The 25,688-nt window shown below is 44.7% G+C and overlaps 1 protein-coding gene and 1 non-coding gene across 5 annotated transcripts in view; both read left to right on the top strand.

Moving 5' to 3' along the window:
- Window positions 1-2,694: 2,694 nt before the first annotated feature.
- STK32B (serine/threonine kinase 32B) overlaps window positions 2,695-25,688 on the top strand; it is a 342,630-nt gene continuing 319,636 nt past the window's right edge. For 3 of the 4 annotated variants that reach the window (XM_060011802.1, XM_060011803.1, XM_060011804.1), the window contains exon 1: window positions 2,695-3,043. In XM_060011802.1, the coding sequence (XP_059867785.1) occupies window positions 2,992-3,043 (52 nt within the window). In that variant the 5' untranslated portion in view covers window positions 2,695-2,991. Of the gene's footprint in view, window positions 3,044-6,100; window positions 6,404-25,688 lie in introns of those variants that run through there. The other variant, XM_060011805.1, reaches the window with a different exon arrangement.
- On the top strand, window positions 4,840-4,912 carry TRNAE-CUC (transfer RNA glutamic acid (anticodon CUC)). Its single transcript has one exon. It is a non-coding gene; the product is annotated as a tRNA-Glu (tRNA).

Here is a 25,688-nt window from a genome sequence, read left to right on the forward strand (position 1 = left end):
TGGGAAAGATGGTTTTTCAGGACACTAGTCCACCATCATCTCAGTCCTTACCCAACAGGCTGTCTCTCTACTAGCCTGTCCTGGGGTGCGTGGTATGAACTTGGACTCGGTAACCGTTCAGGGGCCTCCCCTCTGCCTTCACAGCCTGTGCTTATCCCCCTCCCCCTAATCAAAGTATGACCCGCTCTGTGAGTGTTGCCCTTGTCCTTCACCAGCCTTTTAAACTTCAGCTTCATGGAAGCAGACCCTGTCTTACTCATTGCTGGGTCTGCCTCCAGCACCCAGCCCAGGGCCTGGCCCACAGCAAGTGTTCAGAAAATGCTTGTTCAACAAAGGAGGAAGTGAAGGAACAAACACTCGTGACTCCTTTCTGGGGGACCCTGCGCCTGCCCTGACTCTCAGGGCTGGGACAGGTCCCTCCTGTGTTCCCGTAGCCTCCTGGGATTCCTTCCACACAGTACAAATCACAGTTAGAGACTTTGCATGCATGACTATTCATTGAATATATGTATTTATCAGTTCTTTCTGTGATAATGCTGTGGAACAACCACCCCCTCAGCAACCCCTCCCCCCCCAAATCTCACTGGCTTACAAGGACATATTTTTCTTGCTTGTGAGCTTGTAGTTCTGCTTCAGGATGCACGTGGGGTTCAGGTGTACACCTTGGGTCTCTCATTCTGGGAACAGAGGCTACCCAGGGCCAGATCATCTTGTGGTGGATGGCAAAAGGACAAGAGAGCTGAAACATGCAACATCTTAAGGCTGTCACTCTGAACTGGCACACTGTCACTTCCTCCCATAGACCACTGGCCGAAGTAAGTCCTACGGCACGCTCTACCTCAGTGGTGGGAAAGTAGGAAATGCCCCCTCATTCCAGTGAGCAGTATCAAGGACAGGGAGAGAAGGAAAAATTGTGAGCCAACAGTACAATTTACACCATAGCTAATTACTGAGGATAATAACTAACACCTGTGTTGTGCTTATTATGTTCCAGACATCAACATCAATTCATTTATTCTGCATAACAACCCAAGGAGGGGGACAAAATACTATTATCACCCCCATTTTGCAGATGAACAAACTGAGGCCAGTAGAGGTTAAGTAATTTACCCAAGTTAGCTTGCTAGAGAGTGGCAAAGTGGAATGAAATCTGGGAAGAACAGGGCCCAGCACTCATGCCTGTCACCATCCCTCCTCCTGCCTCTTGGTCTAGGGGCTGTACCTCCTTTATCTTGGTTAAGTACATTGCCTGGTGTAGACTGGCCACTCAGGCAATGCTTGTGGGCAGAATGAAAAGCAAGAAATAGTTATTGATCATTTGTTACATGCCAGGCCCTGTTACCTGCTTTTATAAATATTATCTGATATAATTCTCATAGCAACGCTGGGGAGTTAGTATCAACCTCCCCGTTTCACAGATGAGAATTGGAAGTGGGGGGGCACATACAGCCTGTAAGTGGTAGAACCAGTCCTGTAAATGATGCTTGTCTGACCCCTGAGGCCTAGCAGTTTAGGCCAATCCTGAAACTTTAGCTGGATGGGGCTGGCTCGTCTGCTCGACCTCTTCCCGTTGTCTCTCGGAGTTTTCTTGCTGTGTTAGACAGAGAGACACTCCCTCCGTTCCCTCCTCCCCCACGGAAAGAGACAGACAAAGAGACAGAGACAGCTTGGGGGTGGGGGAGACAGGATAGGGAGATAAAAAGAACCACTGCTTTCCACCAAAGCACAGACGGTAACTTAAGGCGCCCAGCAGATGGCAGGATGTGGCCAAAGATTCCTGGCTACCAGGTGCCTGGGCGGGCAGGACTGCACCGCGCGGGTAACCTGCGCGTCCCTCAGGAAGCGCCCTCTGAGAGTCTGTGCTCGCCCCACGAGAGCTTTGGGGCACACCCATCGCATCCCTGTCATTAGTATCCCCGTGTCCAGTCTGGGCTCCCCAGCTCCCGCCGCCAGGACCCCACCGACCCAGATGCGAACCGCCCTTAGTTCAATTTCAGGGGACTCCGGAGGCCCACGCAGAGCCACTCCTAGGGAGAATGATTTGGGGCAAACCACGCCCCTTTGCGGACTCAGTTTCCCCGGGAGAATGAAGGGGTTAGACTGAGTCCAAAAGGGTAACTCTACTTTCACTCATTAAACATTTAGAAAAACATTAAGAAGAAAGAGCGTGTGTTGCAGAACTGGCAGACACACCACTGCCCGAGTCTCAGTCCAAGTGGACAAATAAGGCCAATAGGGCGTCCGGGGGTCTCCCTTCGTAGCCAGGACCAACTAACTACTGACCGAAGAGTTCCTTTACCCCTGAACTCTACCTGACTCTAAAATGGGCAACAACGCTTTTTCTAACCGTTGGGTTGTTGAGAGGTGACATGGGATTGTGTTTATAAAGCCCTTGACTGAGGCCCGGCACACAGTAGATGTTCACGACTCGCTTACTGCCTGGAGGGAGCGCCCCGACTCCTCCGGGCCGACGCTGCGCTCAGCTCCGGTGGGTGCAGCGGGGAGGCGGTGGCCCGCGCCCTCTCCTACAGGCAGCCCGTAGGGCTGCGTTCGCCCTCTGTGCCCGCCGCGCCCTCTCCTCCAGGCCGCCCCCGGGGCTGCGCTCGCCCGCTCTCCCCCTCTGCGCAGCCCCCGCCCATTACCTCCTTCCCCTCCTGCTCCTCCTACTTTTCCCGCGCCGCCTCCGGTCTCCCGCGTGGAGCGCGCCTCGGTGGCCCCCGCGCCGCGAGCTCCAGTGTTCCAGGGCGGGCGCAGGCGAGGGGCGCGGCAGAAGAGTTAGCGTGGCCAGGGAGCGGCGGGCGAGGCGGGAGAGCGCCGCCAGGGGGACGCCCGGGAGGAGGGGGCGCGGTTCCCGCCGCTGCGCGGCGCTCGGCCCCCTCCGGCTCGGCGCGCGGCTGCAGTCTGGGCTGGGCGCTCGCGGCACATTCCGCACCCGCACCCCGGCGGCCGGGCATGTAGTAGCGGCAGCTGCGGCAGCCGCCGCGGCGGAATATGGGCGGGAACCACTCCCACAAGCCCCCGGTGTTTGACGAGAATGAGGAAGGTAAGAGGGCGAGGGGCGCCTGCCCCGCGCTGCCCCTTCGGGCAGAGGCCGGGTATCCCTCCTTCCAGCACCCTTGGCCGAGCGTCGGCTGTGTGCCCGGCCCGTGCCGGGCTAGGGGCTTCTACAGAGGCAACAACTCCTCGCGTCAGTGCCCCTTAGGGGCCGGGACGGTGCCGAGCGCGAGCCCGGGCGGGCCATTCCGAGAGGAGAGTGAACCCGAAGGCTTCACTTGGGGGAGCAGGAGGGATGAGTTGACTTCGGAGGCGAGTCTGGATGTTGCTTGGGCTCCGGGGAAGCCGAGGTCTCCTTTAGAGCCCGAGGCTGAAGGAGGCGTTGTGTGTGTGTGTGTGTGTGTGTGTGTGTGTGTGTGTGTGTGTGTGTGTGTACTACGCATTTGGTCTTGTGCTTGTGCACGGGCAGGTTCCATGCTGCCCTCCTCATTCACCAAGGACAGCTTAGGGAAACTTTTCTTGATTAAACTCTGTGTCTGGGCGGAAGGCGTCCCGCTGTTGGCAGCCTCCCAGGTGTTGGAGTGGTGTAGGCGGTCCAACCTCATCTAAACTCCAGAACTGGGCTCTTATGGCTCATATCGGTAGAGCCTTCGTATTTGGAATAGCAGAACCCCTTTTCCAGCGCTGTGTGTCTGTGGGCAGCTTCCTTAACCTCTCTGAAACCTTTGTTTCTTCACCTAGGAGAAGAGACTTACGATTACCGCTTACTACCTTAGGGGGTCGTTTGAAGCTTAACCAGTGGTAATTCCTGTGAGAAGTGCCTTGTATATATAATCAGTTACAGAGCTCTGCACGGTGTTCTGTGTTAACTTTGCCTCTAAAAGCTCGGTTTGCTATTGCACTGGTTTCTCCAGTCTCCACTGTGCCCCCAAATGAGAGCCAGGTCTACTGAGCATAGTCCATGTGCCAGCCAGTGTTCTAGGGCTTTACATGTGCTCACTCAGGCCTCATGGCAACCGTATGAGGTGGGTACTTCTGTTGTTCCATTTTACAGTTGAAGAAAGAGATGTGTCCTAGTCAGAGCTGGCTTTGAGGCTGGACAGTCTGCCCTGGAGGCAGTGCTTCTTGTGCCCAGGAATAGGCTTGTGGGCATCAGTCATGATCTCTGAATCTACCAAGGCTGTGGGTGGTAGTCAAACGCTCACCCCGGCAGTCCCTCTGAATAGAATACCTGAATACAGTCAATGTAATTGAGTCACGCCCATTTGGTCCTTTCTTAAAGGAGTTCCTAGTCTAGTGGCACTGAGGACCATCCATGGTGATAAGGGCAGTGAGTGGGACCAGTGCAGGGCCTTGGAGACCCAAGGAAGGCTAAGCCCTTCCTGGTTGTTTAGTCTGGAGCACAGGTAGATAGGGAGCCAGGAGTGGACAGACAAGAGGTAGCCAGGTGGGTGGGGGAGGCTCTTGTGTATCCCAGGAAGCATTTGGACACCATGTAGCTGAACTCTTCCCCAGTCAAGTTCATAATGACCCTGAATTGCTCTATGAAAGTCAAAGCGATCTTGACACTTAAATCAGTATTTAAATATGTGTTCTGCTAGGGACATATCCTGCTTGGGGTGGATGTGGGGCAGGCCTGTCCCTTTGGGAGAACTTCTGTCCTGTGAGGTTACATTCAGGGGTGCTCAAACCCTATGAGAAGATACACTCATTGACAGATGGAGAGGATTACTTGGGCCGAAAACTTTCTGTTCTCAATCAGTCAAAGGTTTCCTGTCTGTTTTGGGGAACGGACCTATATTAGTCTGCTCAGGCTGCTATAACAAGGTACCCCAGATGTGGAACTCCCTGGTGGTCCAGTGGTTAGGACTCTGCACCCTCACTGCCGAGGGCCTGGGTTCGATCCCTGGTCAGGGAACTAAACTCCCATAAGCTGTGTGACATGGCCACAAAAAAAAAAAAAAAAAAAAAGAAAGCATTCACAAGATACCCCAGATGCTTAAACAAAAGAATTTGTTGGTGGTGGTGGCTTAAACAACAGAAATTTATTTTCTCACTGTTACAGAGGCTGGAAGTCCAAGATCAAGGTGTCATCAGGGTTGGTTTCTGGTGAGGGCTCTCTCCCTGGCTTGCAGACAGCCTCCTTCTCCTTGGGTCCTCACATGACCTGTGTGCTCAAGGAGATAGAGATCTCTGGTGGCTCTTCCTCTTCTTATAAGAACGCCTGTCCCACAGGGTTAGGGCCTCACCCTTATGACCTCACTGAATGCTAATTATCTCCTTAAAAGCTCTCACTCCAAACATAGTCATGTTGGAGGCTAGAGCTTCAGCATCTCAAGTTTGGAGGGGACACATTTCGGCCCATAACAGGATCCTTTGATGAAAGCCATGGACTCCTTTCCCAGAAGAAAGCACAAACTTATGCATCACTCCCAATTTTAGAGGTTCGTGGTAGTAGCCTGGGTCAAAGGTCATGCTTTAGGTAATTTTTTAGTGTCTTTCTCTTTTATTTTCAGAGTAAATTTGCTTCCCTGTCTCTATCCTTTATCCCAGAAAATATGCTTTAAATATCTGTTGGCAAAATAGTTATATCTGGCATAGCCAAGCTTTTGATTTTCCTGCTGTTGTTCCTCATTCCAAAAGTGGTCGGGCTCAAGGTCAACTGCCTGGTTGAAATACAAGGTTAGGACTCTCCTCATTTTGCTGGCTTTCAGCTCAGTGAAACATTAACTTGTTTGATTTTGCCAGCATATGTCTCAATACCTGTGCAAGTAACACACTGTTATTTGCCGCCAATTGATTCGCTTATTTCATAGGCATGTACTGGTCATCTTTTCTGCACCCACCCCTGTGCTGGGCAGCAGGAATATGGAGAAGATGAAGGCAAAGTTCTAACCCTCAGGGAGCTCGCAGAGCAGATAAACAGCCAGGACAGTGTAAGAGAGCTCAGGGGACTGTGGTATCCTACAGGAGGTGCCCTAACCCCGGGGCAGAGAGGAGGGGTCAGAGAAGACTTCCTCTTAGACTGAGTCTTGCAGAAATGGTAGAAGTTCCCAGGAAGGAGAGGTTGGTAGGTAGGGGAAGGGTGTTTCAGAGGGAGGGAACAGAATGTGCAAAGACAGATGGTAAAGAATAAACATGGCTCTTTGGGGAGATTGTGGGGACTTTAGTACCCCTGCAATGTGGTGTGTGAGGCTGGAAGCTACAGGAGATGAACCCTGAGTGCTGGGGTGGCCTTAAAGGGCCCAGTGGCCATGTATTTGGAATTGACCTTATGGACATCTGTAGTCAACGGAAGGATTTTAAGCAGGGCAGTAACATGGTCTGGTGACCGAACATGCTGTCCCAAACCAGAGTTGCTGAGTGGTTGAAGATGCAGATACCTACGCAACCAGAACGAATCTGATTTGTGAGTAATTTAAAGCTAAACTGTAGCTGAAAATTTGCCATTGTGTAATTGTACCATAACTGTCTACATTCTGATGGCAAACATTTAACTTGCATCCAGATAATATTAAAAACTATAACTTAGTGATGCATTGTGTGGACTCCTTTTCATACCTAATTGGGAATCATTATCACGACTCAGCCAGGGAGGTCTCAGAATGTGCATTTTACTAGAGCGTTTACAGAGGACCTCTGGAAAACTGCCCAGGGTCCCATGGTCTGTGTATGGATGAGCTGGGACTCATGAGTTAACCCCCCAGGGCTGTTTAACTCCAGAGTCTGGTACCTAGCACTGTTTCCTGTGCCACCCCTTAGGACCTACAGGAAAATGAATCCCTCAAAGATATGTAGGACCAACGCAGAATGAGACTAGCGCAGAGATCAGGCTCTGATAGAGGTCTCTTTATGCAAACGTCTATAGGAAGAAAGTAACAGTGCATCCTGACAGCACTTGATCATTTACAATAATCAGCTTCCATCTTCAGAAAACATTTTGTTGAGCTGTCATATCATAATGCAAGTTCTGGGAATGAAAGCAAAATCATCTCCCTTTCCAAATTCGTGTCAAAATTGTTTTTAAGGTTTTTTCCCTTTACTGTCCTAATCTATGTCTAGACATTTTTACATAAGGGTACACTTGCCACACAAAATGATTTCTGCATTTTCTCTTAGCGTCCTGTTTTAAGTAGTTTATGTTGCTATAATGTCTTCAAAATTACTATTTTAATGGGCTGTAATATTCCATCTGATGGAACTATTGTAACTTAAATGTTTTCTTGTTGTTAGACATGCAGGCTGTTTTCAGTGTTTCATCTTTACAAGTAAGTTGCCTGAAAATTTTATACGTAAAGCATTTTTCTTCTTTTAAGTGAATTCCTTAAAATGAGGTGCAGTGAGTGAGATTATTGGATCGAAAGGATTGAATAACTTCTAGGACTCCAGAAACATGTTCTTAAATTATGTTTCCAAAAGGTTTTTTTTTAAATATCAATGTTGTATCAATTTATGGCCTGTACCCACATTTGAGGGTATCAGTTTCACAACCTTGTAAACAGCTCTGGGTATTCTCATTTTCGATTGTTAGGAGTTAAAGGGACATTTAAAAAGAAATGTAACTTCTGTATTATTATTGGGCCAGGTAACTTCACATGCAGTGTAGAACATGAAAGCATCTTCTTGGTTAACATAAATATACAACAAAAGTTGTTTAACTCTGGGCACAGTCAGATAACAAAGGCAATTTAAAACATCACTCCCTGAAGTTGCAATCATGCTTCACTTGGAGACAGTCTTTTGAACCTGGGGTGTCCCTGGCATTGTGATTCACAAAGTGCCTGAAATCTCTTAATGGGGCAGGATTCACTTCCAACTTTGTCTCAACTTTTTTTTTTTTTTTTTTTTTTTTGCGGTACGCGGGCCTCTCACTGCTGCCACCTCTCCCGTTATGGAGCACAGGCTCCGGACGTGCAGGCTCAGCGGCCATGGCTCACGGGCCCAGCCGCTCCGTGGCATGTGGGATCCTCCCGGACCAGGGCACGAACCCGTGTTCCCTGCATCGGCAGGCGGACTCCCAACCACTGCGCCACCAGGGAAGCCCTGTCTCAACTTTTTTAGAACTTGGGGCAAGCTCACTTATGTTATACATTGCTTTTCATCCAGTTGTACCAGTGTGGCTTGTGCAAAAGGTGGAAACCAAACATATTCTGAGAAAGTTTGGAGTTGCTTTGAATGCACTTTGTTCTTTATATATAGAGTACGTACAGAAGTAGAGGCTGGAGAGAGGCCATGTAAGGGATGTGGGCTTATGGGCTTGGTGTCCATATGTGTATCAGGCATGTGTGTGTCTAATGCAGGAGTCTAGAATGTAAAGCTTAGATTTTAAGATCTACACCTCATTTGAAAGTTCATTTTGATTTGTCTTGTACATGGGGGATTAAGAAAATTACCATAAATCAATCTGAGATGGTTAAGTAGAAATGAATTGTAGGATGCATTTATACCTTTCAACCCTCCTAGAAAATAAATATGGACTTCATGAGGATAAACCATGTACTAATCATCTCTAGAAAGTCAGACATAAGTATACACGCTAATGGATTTCACTGATTATGACGCACACACTTTCCCATGTTTTAACAGTTCTGAAATTGGGATGTGCTTTATGATCACTGCTGGTCATGGTGGTACTTGTGATGTAATCTTATTGTTTGTACATGGTCACAGTTGTTCGTACTAACATGATATATGAAAGGTCTAAAGGAACTCTTTTAAGGGATGCGAAAGAATCACATTGTAGATTAATTGGCAGCATTTCTTCCTTCTTCGTGGCACATAAAGTAAGAGTGCATTTAATGTGGATGGCACCTGAAAGCAGACGGAATAGAGCATGCCAGCCTCCTTCAGCTGCAAGTGACAGAAAAGCAACATGAGTTCCTTTAAAGGGAATTAATTGGCTCCGGCCACTTCTCATCACTTCCATTCTGGTCCAAGGCAGCGTCACCCCTCTTGCTTAGGTTATTACAATAACTTCCTTAACTGGTCTGCTTGCTTTTACCCTTCCCCTCTTCAGTGGCACCTCCATGCAGCAGCCAGAGTGATCCTGTTAACATGGGCATCATTTTTCGTGCATTGGTCTCCTCCTAAGGAGTTACAAGCTCCTTAAAGTAGGGATGTGGTGTGATTGATTCACTGCTGTGTCCCCAAGCCCTAAAACACCTGGAACATAATAGATGCTCAATAAATTGTTGATGGACAAATCAATAAATGAATGAATGGAGGTGTGAGTCTCATCAGCTGTGGCTGGAACCAAGTTCCTGAATACTATCATGAGAAATCTTCCTCCTTGGATTCTCTCCTCTGTGTGGCTCCAAGCAGGCTCTCTCCTCATGAGGCCCTTACCACCCCCAGGCTCACAACCTCACAACTCCAAGTGTGGAAAAGGGAGCATCTTTTTCACCATCGTTGCAGAGAACATCCCAGGGTTAGTTCTGATGGGTTCTCATGAGGTCTTGGGTCATTCTTGCACCAATGGCTGTGACCGGGGAGACTGAGGCTGTAACTGGCCGGGCTGTATCTCATGCCCACCCTTGGATTCAGGGGGTGGCGTTGGTTCCCCTTGAGGCATTGGGACAAAGAAGATATGTGAAGAATCTTCTCAAGGAATATTGCAGTATCAACAGAAGAAGAGAAGTGGACCCTGGGTCAGGCAGGTAAACACAAACAGAAGCATCTATTCCGGTGATGATTATTTTTGTGTTCCTTGAAACATGGAACATTCCTTGTTTATTTTGTTGCATATCCACTTCTGCACTAGACTGTGACTTCTGAACAGCGGCAATTCTTTCCTTTTCACCTTGGTGTCTGCAAGGCCTAGAATGGGGCCAGTGAAGGCCTATGACAGCTCTTTGTTGAATGAGAGATGAAAGTAATAACTTATTGGGGGCCAATTTCTTCTATTCTTCTGAGTTCAGAAGCTGTTGAGAAACAAACAAAGACATTTCGGGTGTATTATTAATAAAGTTGGTTTGGAGAACTGACTTGGATTTGAGTCCAGAATGGCCTTTCTATTCTTGTCCCTTAATTTCAAGCTTGAGACCTGCTTGGGCAGAGAATTGAGTCTGTAAGGTGGGCTCTGGGACCGTGGTTCCCAGTCACAGAGAAACCCAAGAAATTTCCAAAAAATGGTAACCTGTAATGATCAATGGATATCGGACTCTTGTATGTCATGATTTGGGCTATCACTTCTCTCCCAATGGAGAGAGAAGGCAGATCTTTCCCCTGGTGCTTTCTGGGGAAGACAAAAATCCCTCTTTTATGGGACAGCAAAAGGGTGGAGGGGGGAGATGGCTCTCACGATATGAGCTGGAGTGGATAGGCTGTTAGGATGGCGACAGGATTTATGATGTCTTGAGGGAAGGGTTTAAATGCCTTGAGAGAAGAAGGATCGATATTTTACAAGGATCAATCAGCATAAGCTAGCACTGAGCTTGGGCATTCTCCTGAGAGAATTGGTAGGAACAAAATATTCTTAGCAATATTCAGTTATCTAAAATCTGGGCTCTGAGCTATTACAGACAGAGATGGAAAAACTGTTCTACAAAGAGCAGTGAGAGTCCTGACACCCTAAAGGGATATTCTCCTGCAGACAACAATGGGGACAAACAGTTTAGGATACCAGGGGAGAATTGTGCACCAGAACCACCAAGAAGAGAAAATCAGGCTTATTAGCCAGAGACAACCAAGGAAGAAGTGAAGACCGATATTGTTACTGATCCTGCAGTCTAACTCCTTTCAGCCCTTGGTTTTTCTGACCATCTTGGAGTGTCCTTATTCATTGAGGAGTCTGGCCTCTGGTTCCTCTTTCCATCTGTGAAGTCAGTAATACAAATAGGCCCCATTCTCTCAATGTGGGGCTTTACCACTGTTCACCCATATCCCGTCCCTGTTTATTTCCATGCAAAGAATTGTCCTTCCTTGTCCCGTTGCAGTTCTGTGGGAACATGTGACTCGCTTTGGTCATTGTGAGCGGAGGCAATGTATGGCACATCTTGGAAAAAGTATTTACGAACTAGGTGTCACTTTGTATGTCTCTAGCTCTGGGCAACCACAATGTTCTGGATGGTGGAACTTACTTCAGCCTGCCTCCCAGAGTGAGTGCAATGTGGAACGGAGGCCACCTGACCTGGGACATGGCATCAGTGAGACAGACACTTCTGCTTTTTGAAGGCACTGAGATTTGGGGCTGCTTCTTACTGTAGCATAACACAGCCTGTCCTGATTGGCACATTGACCAAAACCAGCTCTCCCTCAGGCAGAGAGCATTCACTATTTTACAGTTAATTATTATGTTAGCTGTATTGTTATTGTAGATACGCTTTATCATGTTATTTTCCTTCTATCCTGATTTGCTGGGAGGTTTTATTATCAATGAGGGTTGAATTTAAGTAAATGCTTTTTCTCCATCTGTTGAGATAATATGTGGTTTTTCTTCTTTTTCTTTGTCTGACTAGGTGAAGATCAAATTTTTAGAGTATTCTTAAATAATAAATTAATCTTTCATTCTTGGCATAAAACCCAGTTTCTCATGATGTGATATATTATTAGATTTGATTTGGTAATAATTTTGTTTATAAATTTTTCATAAGAGGATATTATGAACAGTATGCCAATACATTTGAAATTTGGATAAAATAACTACTTTGGAAAACACAACTTAGCAAAAATAATACAAGGAGAATTTAAATATTAGAATAATTCTGTATCTATTAAGGAATTGAACCTGTAGTAAAAATTTTCTTGTAAAGGGAAGTCTAGGCCCAGATGTCTTCATAGGTGAATTCTTCCAAATGGTAGAAATAATAATAATGATACAAAGCGAGTGAGAGGCATGGACATATATACACTATCAAACGTAAGGTAGATAGCTAGTAGGAAGCAGCCGCATAGCACAGGGAGATCAGCTCGGTGCTTTGTGACCGCCTGGAGGGGTGGGATAGGGAGGGTGGGAGGGAGGGAGACGCAAGAGGGAAGAGATATGGGAACATATGTATATGTATAACTGATTCACTTTGCTATAAAGCAGAAAACTAACACACTGTTGTAAAGCAATTATGCTCCAATAACGATGTTAAAAAAAATAATAATGATAATCTTCTGCAAACTCTTCCAGAGAAGAGCAAGAAAGGGCACACTTTTAATGTCTTTAAAAAAAAATTTTATTGAAGTATAGTTGATTTATAATGTGTTAATTTCTGCTGTACAGCAAAGTGACTCAGTTATATATATTTATTCTTGTTCATATTCTTTTCCATTATGGTTTATCACAGGATATTGAATATAGTTCCCTGTGCTCTACAGTAGGACCTTGTTATTTATCCATTCTATATATAATAGTTTGCATCTGCTAATCCCAAACTCCCAGTACTTCCCTCCCCCACTCCCTTAATGTCTTTATTAGTTTTTTTAAAAATAAATTTATTTATTTTATTTATTTTTGGCTGTGTTGTGTCTGTTGCTGCACGCGGGCTTTCTTTAGTTGTGGCGAGCAGGGGCTACTCTTTGTTGCGGTGCACGGGCGTCTCATCGTGGTGGCTTCTCTTGTTGCGGAGCATGGGCTCTAGGCATGTGGGCTCAGTAGTTGTGGCTCACGGGCTCTAGAGCGCAGGCTCAGTAGTTGTGGCGCACGGGCTTAGTTGCTCCACGGCATGTGGGATCTTCCCAGACCAGGGCTTGAACCCGTGTCCCATGCATTGGCAGGTGGATTCTTAACCACTGCGCCACCAGGGAAGCCCATCTTTATTAATTTTGTATCAAGGTTATATTGGCCTCATTAAAAGAATTTGGAACTATACCATTTCTTGCAATTCCCTGTAAGAGTTTGTTTATGATTGTTATTATTTCTAAGTTTCACATGTATGGGCCAAATGTTCATAATATCTTCTTAATCTTTTCAGTGTTTGTAGGATCTGTAATGATATCTTCTTTTTTAATTCTGATTTTGGTAATTTGTGTTTTCTCCCTCCTTAATTTATTTTTTGATTGGTCTTGCTTGGGTTTATCAGTTTTTTAGATTTAAAAATACCCTTGGCTTTCTTAATTATTATTTGTTTGCTAATGATTTACTGGTTTATGTTCTCATTTTAATTTTCTCCTACGTACATTTTGGTTTAACTTACTGTTCTTTTTCTAGATTTTTGAGACAGAATCTTCTTTGATCATTGATTATATTTACTCACATAGTCTGCTCATTATTTCTTCCTTCACTTGGAAGTTTCCATTGGAATTATCTTCATTTTGCCTGAAATATTTTCTTTAGCATTCCCTTTAGAGTATGACTTCTGGTGACAAGTCTCACTTTTTATTTGTCTGAAAATGTCTTCATTTAAACTTTGTTTATGAATTATTATTTTTCTGGATATCAAATCTGTATCGGCATCTTTTTCCTTCAGCATTTTGAAGATACGATTCTATTGTCTTGTGGTTTTTATTGTTTCTGATGAAAAGACGACTGTCAGTACTATGTTTTGCTCCTTTTCAGCTGACGTTTTGTCCTGCTGCTTTTAAGAATTTTATATTTTGCTATAAAATTTAAATCAGAAATTAAATCAGAAATTTCATTACGGTTTGCATAGGTCTGGCATTCTGGCCATTATGTCCTGTGGCTCTTGCTTCTTGTATCTGTGCTTCATTGTTATTTTTGTGGGATTCTTATTTTGTCTTCTAATATCGCATCTGACATTTTCTTTCTCCTCACATTATCAAACTCAAATTGCACAGATATTAGGCCTTATCACTATGCCTTGTATGGCTCTGACAATATTTCCGTATTTTAAAAAAACTCTTTTCTTTCTCTTTGTTTTTAGTCCGAATATTTTCTTCTACCCTATTTCTTTTGTAATCACTTCAGGTCTCTCTATCTGCTATGAAGTATAACTTTCAAGTTCTTAGTATTCATTGTTGCACTTTTCAGTTCTAGAATCACCATTTGGTTCTCGTTTATGGCTTTCACCTCTGCTGAAATTCTCAAAACTTGCTTTTTAATTATTTAAACCTAACAATCACGTTTACTTAGAAGACATGTTTGATAACTCCATTATTTGGTAACCTTCTATTTTTTTTTTTTTTTGCGGTATGCGGGCCTCTCACTGTTGTGGCCTCTCCCGTTGCGGAGCACAGGCTGCGGAAGCGCAGGCTCAGCGGCCATGGCTCACGGGCCCAGCCGCTCCGCGGCACGTGGGATCTTCCTGGACCGGGGCACGAACCCGCGTCCCCTGAATTGGCAGGCAGACTCTCAACCACTGCGCGACCAGGGAAGCCCATAACCTTCTAGTTTTATTGTCAATTGTTTCCTTTTAGACATCTTTTGTTTTCTCATCCATTTCATACTCATTGCTGGAACAAAGCCCTTTGGCCTCCTTACGGGAAGCGCAGAGTTTACCAAGCCTCTTCCTTTTTGGTAGACTCTGATTTTTAGTGTGTGTCTAGTCCCCAAAGCCTGTGAGGTCTTGCAAACCCTGTGTGACTTCTTAGCCTCCTGAAAGCTGTTTTCAGATTTGGCAGATAACCTCTTGAGGAAGAGTGATCTCAGTGCTGGACCCATCTCTTTGGGCTTTTCTTTTTCATCGATATTCAACCTGCAGCTCCTTACTCCTTTGAGAGCTCTATGAGTCCTTCAAATAGATTTTAAAATATATATTTTGTACAGTTATCATAGTTCTTATTAGCAGGAAGGTTGACCAGAAACACTCTAGTCGACTGGAAGCAGAAGTCCTCTCCTCAGTGTTTATGTGTGCGTAATGCCTTCTAGTTTAATAATAAGCTCTCCCTGGTACCCGTGTCACCTTAGGTCTACCACCCAACACGCCTCACTTTCACAACCATACTTGCCCCCAAAACAGTCTTCTCTTGGTGTCCTCACTTTCTCATGATAACTTGGTCCTTAACTCACTACGTTGGCTTCATCATTTCAGTGAAATAGCTCTGAGTAGAGTCATGATCATTTGGTTCTTAAAACTAGCATATGATTGTAAGTCTTTTCTTTCTTGGAAATAAGAAAATGAGCTCATGCATAAACTCATGATCCAACTGAAGAGTAGAGCCTGTCCTGTACTTCTGAAGCTCCCTGGGCTTCTCCCTGACTCCATCCCCTTTCCCACACTTTCTCATTCCTAACCATACAGTGTTTAATTGTTATTGCTTTACGAAATTTATAAAAATAGTACCACGTTTTATGTATTCTTCTGTACTTTGCAGTTTTTGCTCAAGATTGAGTTTCTAAGATTCACCCATGCTGTGTATAGCTGTACTCTCTTCATTTTCACCAATGTATAATGTTCCATCATGTGACTGCACCGTGAACTTTATCCTTCCTACTGACAGTGGACATTTGTACTCTTTCTAGTTTTTGACTATTATGAACAATGCTGCTATGAACACTTTTGTATATATCTCCTGGTGCACCTACGCAAGAGTTTCTCTAGAACGTATACCGTTAGGAAAATGGCTGGGTCATAGAATAGGTGTATGTTCAACTTTGTTAGATAATGGCAAATTGTTTTACAAAGTAGTTGTACCAGTTTACACTCTGATTAGCCACGTATAGACGCTTCCATTGCTCTACATCAGCATTGTTGTAAAGAAATATGATGAGGTCGCCAAATGCAAGCCATATTTGTAATTAAAAAATTTCTACTAGTGACATTATAAAGGTAAAAAGGATTAGGTGAACTTAATAATATACTTTATTTACCCTAACATAACTAAACTATTTTAATTTCAATGTCAAAATTATTGAGATATTTTACATCCTTTTATTCATACTAAATCTTTGAAATTGGGTATGTATTTTACAGTAACAACATGTCTCAATTTGGATTAACTACATTTAAAGTGTTCAAAAGCCACATGTGGCTCGTGGCTACCCTGTAGGACCACACACCTTTCCTTCCTTGCCAATATTTAGTTATGGGCTTATTTCATATTTGCCAATCGAATGAGCATAAAATGGTATCTTATTGTTTTAAATTGCATTTCCTCACTAACAGGTTGAGGTTTCTTTATATATTTCGTTCCCACTTTTGTGAAGTGCCTGTTCATAGCTTTGTTAGTTTTTCTTCTAGAAGAGTCTGCCTTTTTGGATTGATTTGTTCCTTACATATTCTAGATAACTCCTCTTTGTCAGTTATATGTGTTGCAAATATTGTCTCCTATTTTTTGATTTCCCTTTTTAAGTCCTTTATGATGTTCATTGGCTGTTCCTTCTCCATCTTCTTTGCAAGTTCAGCCTCCTCCCCCTTGCAGTAAATCTTGGAGTTCCTCAATACTGAGCCCTGGTACCTCTTCCTTAGCTCTCTGTACTGTCTCTCCAGGTGAGATGATTGCCAACCCTTACGTGTTCAGTCACTCTGTACCAGTCTGAGTGCAGTCAGGAGACCAAAGCAATGTCAAAAAGGGAAAATGTAGTACAAAGGACTGTCATCTAGTCAAAAGGTTAACTTCGAAAAGGAGTCAGGACTCTAGGAGATCCAGAAGTAGCAATTTCAGGAAAACAGCTGCTCCCGCTAGGGCTGAGGGTGAGTTAACAAGGAAAGAACTCAGAAACCTAGAAGAGGGCTTCCCTCTCCATCTAGGCTGTTTCAGATCTCATTGGGAGGGCCTGGTTGTCAGAGGAACAGGCATCCTACTGGGTGGCACAGAAGCTTGCGGGAGGATGCTGGCTGCAGCTTGCGCAGGAGGGCCGCTGAGATAAGGGCTACCAGGTCCCCTGCACCCCAGCCTACTGCAGCACGTGGAAAGCAGCACACTGGAAGAAAAAGGAACGCCCCTTCCTCCCACTCTGGACCGGCCGTGTCTCTGTTGTGCCCTCTATTGGCCATGCCGAACATGAAGCCAGCTGGAAATAAACGTCCCCAGGGTCCTGTCCAGTGTCACAAAGCAGTGGATTTGGAGCTCAGAGACAGCACATGCGTAACTGGTGCCTATTCCTCTAAAACCATGACTCAGTAATTTATTTCCTTAATTCACATTTCTCCTCTGGGCTCCCAGTCTGTGTGCCTGTATTTCCACTTGGATGTCTCAGAAGATTTAATACCTCAAATTCAAAATGACCTCAATCAAACTCATGTGTTTTTCAGAGTTTCCGAGCTTAGTGCGCAGTACCATCATCTACCCAGTTGCAGGAGCCAACATCTCTGAGGTTTTCCTTGATCCTTCCATCTCCCTCACCCTGTGAATCCAATTAGGCACCTGGCTGTGTTGATTTTACCTCCCAAATATCTCCCAAATCTGCCCTTTCTTTCCAGCCACACCACTACCATCTCCATTCAACATTGCCCCTCATGGGACCCCTGTGCTGCCTCCTGACTGGTCTCCGTGCTCCCTCTTGCCCTTTCAGTACATCCTCCATCCAACCACCAGAATCACAGTTTTAAATCATGAATATGACCAAGCTGGTCCTGCTCAGCGGTCCTTAGTGGCTTCATTGCTCTCAGGACGAAGATTAGGAATGTAATATGGCCTCCAAGGTTGTATGGTGCGGAACCTGCCCAACTCTCCCATCCTGTCTCATCTCGCCTGAGTTCAGTTCACTGCTGAGTTAAATTGCTCAGTGCAAAGTTGTTAGAGTACCTGGCACATGGGCACTGTCCCATCGAGTTAGCAACTCCTCTCATTCTTCCTGTAATCAATGCTGTTATTTATACTCTTAGACCATGAGAGTATTCTTTCAGTTTCATGTAAGTTCCATGCCCACTACTGCCCCAGGGCCTTATCACTTGTTCTCTCTGCCTGAAATGCTCTCCCACCCACCTCCACCCCACTTGGTTTAGTTATCTCCCACTCATCTTTCTTCAAGATGCCTTATCTTATTCCCAGACTGCCTCACGACCCCCAGGGAACCCCCCTCAGATTACCATGTGCCCTTTCGTAACATTTATCACATTTGCAGTTCTTTGCTTATTTGTGTGAATCCTTCATTAATGTCTGTCTCCCCCCAAGACCGAAGTCTCTATGAGGACAGGGCCTTGTAGTGTCTAGTGTGGGTCCCACTGCTTTTACAAAGTGTCTGTCATTGTAACTGCTGGTCCTTGACCGTCTGCCAGGAAAGACAAAGAAACATCACTGTGTAACCTATGACAGGTAACAGCTTCCCTCCTTGTATCTGAAGGAGGCAGTCTAGGGAAAGGGAAAACCGAATTATATTTAAGAAGCACCTTGTATGGGCCAAACATTGTTCACACACGATTTCACGTGGTCTTTAGAATAACACTGCAGAGGAAGAGCGGTAACCTTGGCTTCATTTTATACCCAAGGATGTTGGGGTTTGGAGAAGTTGACTAAGTTGTCTTAGGTGATAAAATTGTGGTGCTTGGTCTCACTTCTTTCTGTATACCTGGAGCGCTCTTTCCCGCATGACAGTCTTTCCCAAGATTCAGCTGTTTGTGTCCCACCTGCAGAATTATTTTTTACCACAGCCATGTATTACCTGTACTGTTATTTACTTAATACTTTTTTCTATCTTGACTGATTTTACTTTACTAGAACTTTTTAAAAAGGCACTTAAATGGTTTAAGACTTCTATAACTGGGAAGAAAGATAAAGTCAAGATAAAGTACGGTAGATAAAAAACAATGATATTCAGTGTAGCAAGATATTATTAACCTTTTTGTTTTGTTTTTTTTTGTTTGTTTGTTTTTTTGTGGTACGCGGGCCTCTCACTGCTGTGGCCTCTCCCGTTGCAGAGCACAGGCTCTGGAAGCACAGGCTCAGCGGCCATGGCTCACGGGCCCAGCCGCTCCACGGCACGTGGGATCTTCCCGGTCCAGGGTATGAACCCGTGTCCCCTGCATTGGCAGGCAGACTCTCAACCACTGCGCCACCTGGGAAGCCCTTATTAACCTTTTGTACACCCTTCCTTTGTGACTTGCTCAGTGGATATTTTTGGAGTGGATTTGTAATCACTGAACTCCCAGCAGACCTGGGCGGCAGCTGGGTAGATGCAGGGTTGGGCCCTGGGGGGGGGGTCTGCAGGGTAGGTGTTTGCATGTTAGCTCGAAGGCGGGGGTAGGTCCCTGAAGGGAAGTGAGTCCCACACTTTGTTCCCAACATCAGAGCTGCGGCTTGATGCTCTTTCAATCACACTGCAGCTTCCAGCCCTGCTTAGAGATAGTATATTGGCCTCTGGGCTTATGTGTCTCTGGGACACAGCAGGCGCCCTGCCAGGTACACCCTGGAATCTTCCAGCAGGGAAGCCCCGTCCACAACACAGTGGTTAAGAGCACAAACCGTGGAGTCAGACTGCCTGGAGTTCCATGCTGGCTCTGCTACTTACTAGCTGAGCAACCTCAAGTAAGTTTCTTCTCCTCCCTGATTCTCAGTTTCCTCATCTGTAAAATGGGGATTCAGTGGTACTTACTTCATAAACTCTTCTGAGGAGTAAATGAGTTACTACATGTAACATGCTTACTAAATAGTCTGGCACATAATATGTGCTATGTAAGTTTTATTAAATTAGATTAAGTTTTGTGACTGAAGAAGGTCATGCACAGAGGTTAAAAGGACAGGTTTTGGGGGTTACACAGGTTTAAATCCTGATTCTTCTACATATTGTCTAACTGTGGAGCAGTGCCTTAACCTTCCCAAGCCTCAGTTTCCTCCTCTGGACAATGGGATGCGATCTGATACAGTTGCCATGGGAATGGAGTGAGGTGATGCTTCTTACAGTGAACAGTGCTTAGGAGGGCACCTGGCCCAACACCTGGCAGCATGATATATGTACAAAGAGAGAGGTCAGGTGAGGCCTGCTGTTCCTTTCAGCCTGAAGAAAGAAGTTGTTCTGACTCCCTGCTGCCTTCAACCCCTATCGTCAGGAGGGATTCCTCATTTCCATTCTCCTAGGAAACAGCCTGTTCAGACAAGCTTCCTTGTCCGAGTCCTCATCACATCTGTCAGGAAGGGCAAGGCCTATTTTCAAGAAGCCCGACTCTGGCAAGTTGTGTGGAACAGGCGATCAGGGATAGCCGTCCTCTTGTTGGTGGTCGATGCCACTGACATGGATCAAGCCGACTTTTGAGTCTTTTTGCTAAAGCTCTTGGCGGCCCCTACGGAGGGCTTGGGAGTGGAGTGGGATTTTAGGGAGGATTAGATATCGGGCCCCCGTCTTTTAGAAAATGTCCATCATCTTAGGTGCTTAAAGGAAAAAAAGAAAAAGACTTCTGGATGCCTGGTATTGTGGATTGAGTTGAGTCCCCTAAAATGAGTATGTTGAACCCTAACCCCCAGTACCTCAGGATATGACCTTATTTGGGGACACAGATGTAGTTAAGTTAAAAAGAAGTCATTAGCGTGGGCCCGAATCTCATAAAAACAGGAAATTGGAACACAAAGACAGACACACACACAGGGAGAGTGCCATGCACACATGGAGACACAGGTGGGGTAATATGACCACAAGCCGAGGCACACCAAAAACTGGGCAATCCACCAGACGCTGGGAGAGAGGCACGGAACAGATTCTCCCTCACTGCCTCAGAAGAAACCATCCCTGCTGATACCTCAATGTTGGACTTCCAGCCTCCAGAGCTGTGAGAAAATAAATTTCTATTGTTTTAAGCCACCCAGTTTGTGGTACTTTGTTATGGTGTCCCTAGGACACGATTTCACCTTGTTTTACCATTATGTAGTAACTTCAATGTGACGTTCTAGAGGAAGCCACAGATCAGGTCTGGGAAGTGTTTCCAGAAAAGGCAATTTCTTTTTTTTTTTTTTTTTAAGATTTTTCTTTTATGTAGACCATTTTTTAAAAGCCTTTATTGAATTTGTTACAATATTGTTTCTGTTTTATGTTTTGGTTCTTTGGCCTCGAGGCATGTGGGATCTTAGCAGCTCCCAGACCAGGGATTGAACCCACACCCCCTGCATTGGAAGGCAAAGTCTTAACCACTGGACTGCCAGGGAAGTCCCCAGAAAAGGCAATTTCTGAGTCAATCCTGCGGTAGGGACAGGAAGCATTGAGGGGGAGGTAATGTGGGGAGGAAGGAAAGAGCTGAGAAGGTGGGGCTGGGGAGGCCCTTTAAGGCTAGGAGAGCAGCATGTGCAGAGGTGAATGGGTGGAAGGAACAGGGAGGTATTTGGAGTTAATGGGGAGTGGGTATGGTGGGGGAGGGGGCATGGGGGAGGGAAGCCATAGAGATGGGGCTGGAGACTTAGGCCAGAGCCATGCATTAAAGGGCCTGGAGTGTCATGCTATGTGTCTTGGTTGGCTTGGTTGCCACAACAAATACCACAGACTGGGTGGCTTGAACAACAGACATTTATTTCTTACAGTTCTGGACCCTGGGAAGTCCAAGATCAAGGTGCTGATGAGACCTTTCTTCTGGTTTGCAGACAGCTATCTTCTCTTTGTACCTTCATCTGGTGGAGAGGGAGAGAGTGCTAGTCTCTCTCTGTAAGGACAGTAATTACTCTCTCTCTCTAAGGACACTAATCCCATCATGGGGCCCCACCCTAATGACCTCATCTAAACTCATTATCTCTCAAAGGCCCCATCTCCAAATACCATCATCTCATTGGGGGTTAGGGTTTCAGCATAACAATTTTGGGGGGACACAAATATGCACATCTCCATATACTAAGGAATTTGATTTTTATTCTTAGTTGGCAGAACTGACTCTGTTATCTGTGAGACTCAGTGCAAAATAAAAAGGTGGGGTCCCTCATTCCAAAATTGGAAACATGCTGTTAAAGGTACTAAGATATAAAGCTTTTTCCTTTCTTTCATGGTCTCCCTCTTTCTCTTGGTTTGTCATGGTGTTTTTTATCTGCTATTTAATAGCAATCTCGCTAAATAACATTTAAAATTTTGAATTATCAGTGAGCATTTTACCATTCATCTCTGAATTGTGCAATGCCAGTTTTAAATGCAAATACAAAAGCATCGAACTCTCGTGTGGAATCACAGAAATTACCCAATTCATACATCGAGGTACATATATGAACATATATTTCATTCTGACCAGAACAGTGGAAACACTGCAGAAAATTAACTCTTTTTATTTCCCTCCTTGATACGTGTGCTTTCTACCAACGCTGCCTACCTTCAGCTGACTGATGAGTGAGGAGAGATGGAAGGGAAGAGGAACTATGGTTGTCTCATATTTTCCTTTCCATCTGTGTCATCACTTCAGCCTCAGTGATTCGCTAACACAGGGAAGTAACACAGGAAGGAAAGGATATGACCAAGGTTCTTTGGTCCTTGCAGTCTCTTAGGACACCTGTGCTTCTTTTCGCATTTGGAGTAAGTTAGTTCTAGTTGGACAGAATACTTGGTCTCTGCGGGCCGTCAGTGCCCCTGCTTACTCAGATATAGACAAAACACACTTACCTGGGTCTTGCTGAACCTCCACACTTCATGGATCCACCAGAATTCTGTGCTCACGGAGCATTACAGATGCCATATGGGAATGAGGGACATGCACATTGAGTGTAAAGCCTCTGCTCATGCGCACGCCCCACTGGAACGCCTTACAAAGCTACATTTCCAAGGTGAAAGACAGCAACTCCATAGTGTTCAACCAAGTGTAGGGCCCTGAGCTCGGAGCTCTGTGTTATTGCATGCCCACAAAGCTGGCCCTCTTAGTAGAAGATGAGGCGACACTAATAGTTTTAACCTGGGGAGTGATGTGACCAGTTTCCGTTTTAGAATGATCACGATACCTGCAGACTGAAGGATGGGTTGGCAGGGGGAGAAATTGGTGGCCAGGAAGACAGTATAAAAAGATCCATAAGAAAGGGAGGAGGGTTGTAAATCCCCATAATTGGATATGTTGGCATATGTGTAGACAGTTACCTGTATCACTATATATTGATGTACAGGAAAACACAAATACTCCTACAGGTGTTTTTTTACGAATCTAGCCCCTTCACCCTGTGGATAGAGCCAGTGAGCTCCCACTTACAGGCAATATAGCTTATCAAATTCAGCAAAATCATGGCACAGCAGAATTTTCTATAGTTCACTTAGGTGGTATAATATGTTTATAAATTCCATTTAAAATGTAATTAATTTTAAGAACACTTTTTTAAAAAAATTGGAAAGTCACTGCATGTCATATTTAATAAGTTCCAACATAGTTTCTTAACCCTCCTCTCCAGAGTATAATTACTCCATCAGTCTTCCTGGAGAATCAGAGGGAGCTTAGTAGAACACACCTTTCATGCATTAACCAGAATTGTGCTTGCTTTGGAGTTGCATTGGAAAGTTATTTGCATTGACATTTTACTTCTTCCAGGACATAACAAATGTTTCTGATCTTCCTGAGGTATCTTGGTCTTAAACTGAGGTTATAAATCTTTCAGAGCTTCTGTTTACCAATTCCTTTAATTTCTGTGATGTGACAGGTAGGGAGAGAAACAAAGCTATAATTTATGACTCTTCTTCTTTCTTAGCCAGCAAATAAGACACAAGATCAGGCCCTGGTATGCAGGTTGGCAATTTGGTTTGTGTTTTGGCTTCTGCTTCTGAGTTGCTCCTGGGGGAGGTGTACCTACTCCCCATCTTTCTGGAAGTGTTTATCTGTTTGTAAATAATGGGAACACTGTGTTAGATTTTGATATAGATTTCTGGCTGAGGCTATAGGGCAGAGGGTCTTAAATATGATATTGGTTTGAGATGAAATAGCTGTTTAAAAAACCACTAGTGGGCTTCCCTGGTGGTGCAGTGGTTAAGAATCCGCCTGCCAATGCAGGGGACATGGGTTTGAGCCCTGGTCCGGGCAGATCCCACATGCTGCGGAGCAACTAAGACTGTGCGCCACAACTACTGAGCCTGCGCTCTAGAGCCTGTGAGCCACAACTACTAAGCCCGCATGCCACAACTACTGAAGCCTGTGCGCCTAGAGCCCATGCTCCGCAACAAGAGAAGCCACCGCAATGAGAAGCCTGCACACTGCAACAAAAGAGTAGCCCCCGGGCTTCCCTGGTGGCGCAGTGGTTGAGAGTCTGCCTGCTAATGCATGGGACACGGGTTTGTGCCCCGGTCCAGGAAGATCCCACATGCCGCAGAGCGGCTGGGCCCGTGAGCCATGGCCGCTGAGCCTGCGCGTCCGGAGCCTGTGCTTCGCAATGGGAGAGGCCACAACAGTGAGAGGCCTGCGTACCGCAAAAAAAAAAAAGAGTAGCCCCTACTCGCTGCAACTAGAGAAAGCCCGCGCACAGCAACAAAGACCCAATGCAGCCAAAAATAAATAAATAAATTTATAAAAAGAAAACAAACCACTAGAACATTATTTGCCGACAACCCCATCATTTGTTTTTGTAGGCACAACTTATGCCCTGCAGGCTTAAAGTTTTAGTTGCCAACCCAAAGGTTTTACATAGATATCTGGTAGGAATCTCACTCTTAGCGCCCCTCAATTGAACTCTTGCTTCTCTGCCCCATCCCTAAATCTGATCCTTCCCATCTTCCCTATTTTAACAAATAGCAGTTCCATTCTTCCAGTGATGAAGGCCAAAACTTTGGAGTCATCCTTGACTTTTCGTATGGCACCTACCCTCTTTCCTGTACTCCTCCCATTCCTGTCCTGTACTCCCGCCTTTCACACCCACCATTTCAATACCAAGACACTGAGAAATTTGGAGCAGGAGTTGAAAAAGACTCATCTCTCTCAATTGTCTCACACTCCCACTCCCAGTTCTGTTTATTTTCAGTCTTCTGGAGTTTATTGAGACTTATGTCTTGGCATTTGGTCAACTTGCCATAGCCTCTTGTAAAGAATAGGTATCCCGTAGTGATTGGTGTAGTGTTCTATAAATGTCACTTAGGGATGTTCAAATCTCCTGTGTCCTTAATGAGTTTTGCTGCTTTTTTAAAAAATTGGTTACTGAGAGAGGAGTTTCAGCATCTGTATGTATGTTTGTGAATTTTTCTATTCTTTTTAGTTTTGTCAATATGTATGTATTTTGAAATATGTTAATAGTTATATGCACATTTAGGATTATTTTGTCTTCTTGATGAATTGACACTTTTATCATTATGAAATCATATTCTTTATCTCTGAAAGTAATGCTGTTTTGAATTCTACATGGCTGCTATTAATATAGTCATGCCAGCTTTTTAATGCTTTGTGTGTGCATGGGAAATCATTTTCCTTTTTTTCACTTTCATTTACTGTGTCTTTGAATTTAAGCATCACTTTAAACAGCATGTAGTTGGATCTTCCTTTTTTTGTTTTGTCTGAAAACCTCTGCCTTTTAGTTGGAGTAATTAGTTCATTTACGTTTAATATATTTTTGATGTGGTTGGGTTTAATCTGCCTCTGTCTGACTTTGCTCTTTGTTCCCTGTGCTCTTTGCTCCTTTTTTATTCCCTTTTTGAATTTTTATAAATCTAATATGTTTTAATATTCCATTTTATTTTGACTATTGGCTTTTTAGCTAAGCCTCTTTATATTTTTTAAAAGTTGCTGTAGGGATTATAATATGTGTTCTTAGTTTATCACAGTCTACCTTGAATTAGTATTATACCACTTCATGTATAACGGTAGACTCTTATAATACTGTAGTGTAATTTCATTCTCCAATTTTTGTCCTTTTTTGTCAAATATATTTATTTCTATGTAGGATATAAAACCCATGGTACTTCGTTATTATTTTTTCTTTATCAGTTGTCTTTAAGAAAAAAGTTTTATATTTACCTACATGCATACAATTTCCAGTGTGCTTAATTACTTACTGTAGATTCAAAATTTTATCTC

Source organism: Delphinus delphis, chromosome 5 (genome assembly GCF_949987515.2).
Source record: "Delphinus delphis chromosome 5, mDelDel1.2, whole genome shotgun sequence".
Classification (NCBI taxonomy): Eukaryota; Metazoa; Chordata; class Mammalia; order Artiodactyla; family Delphinidae; genus Delphinus; species Delphinus delphis.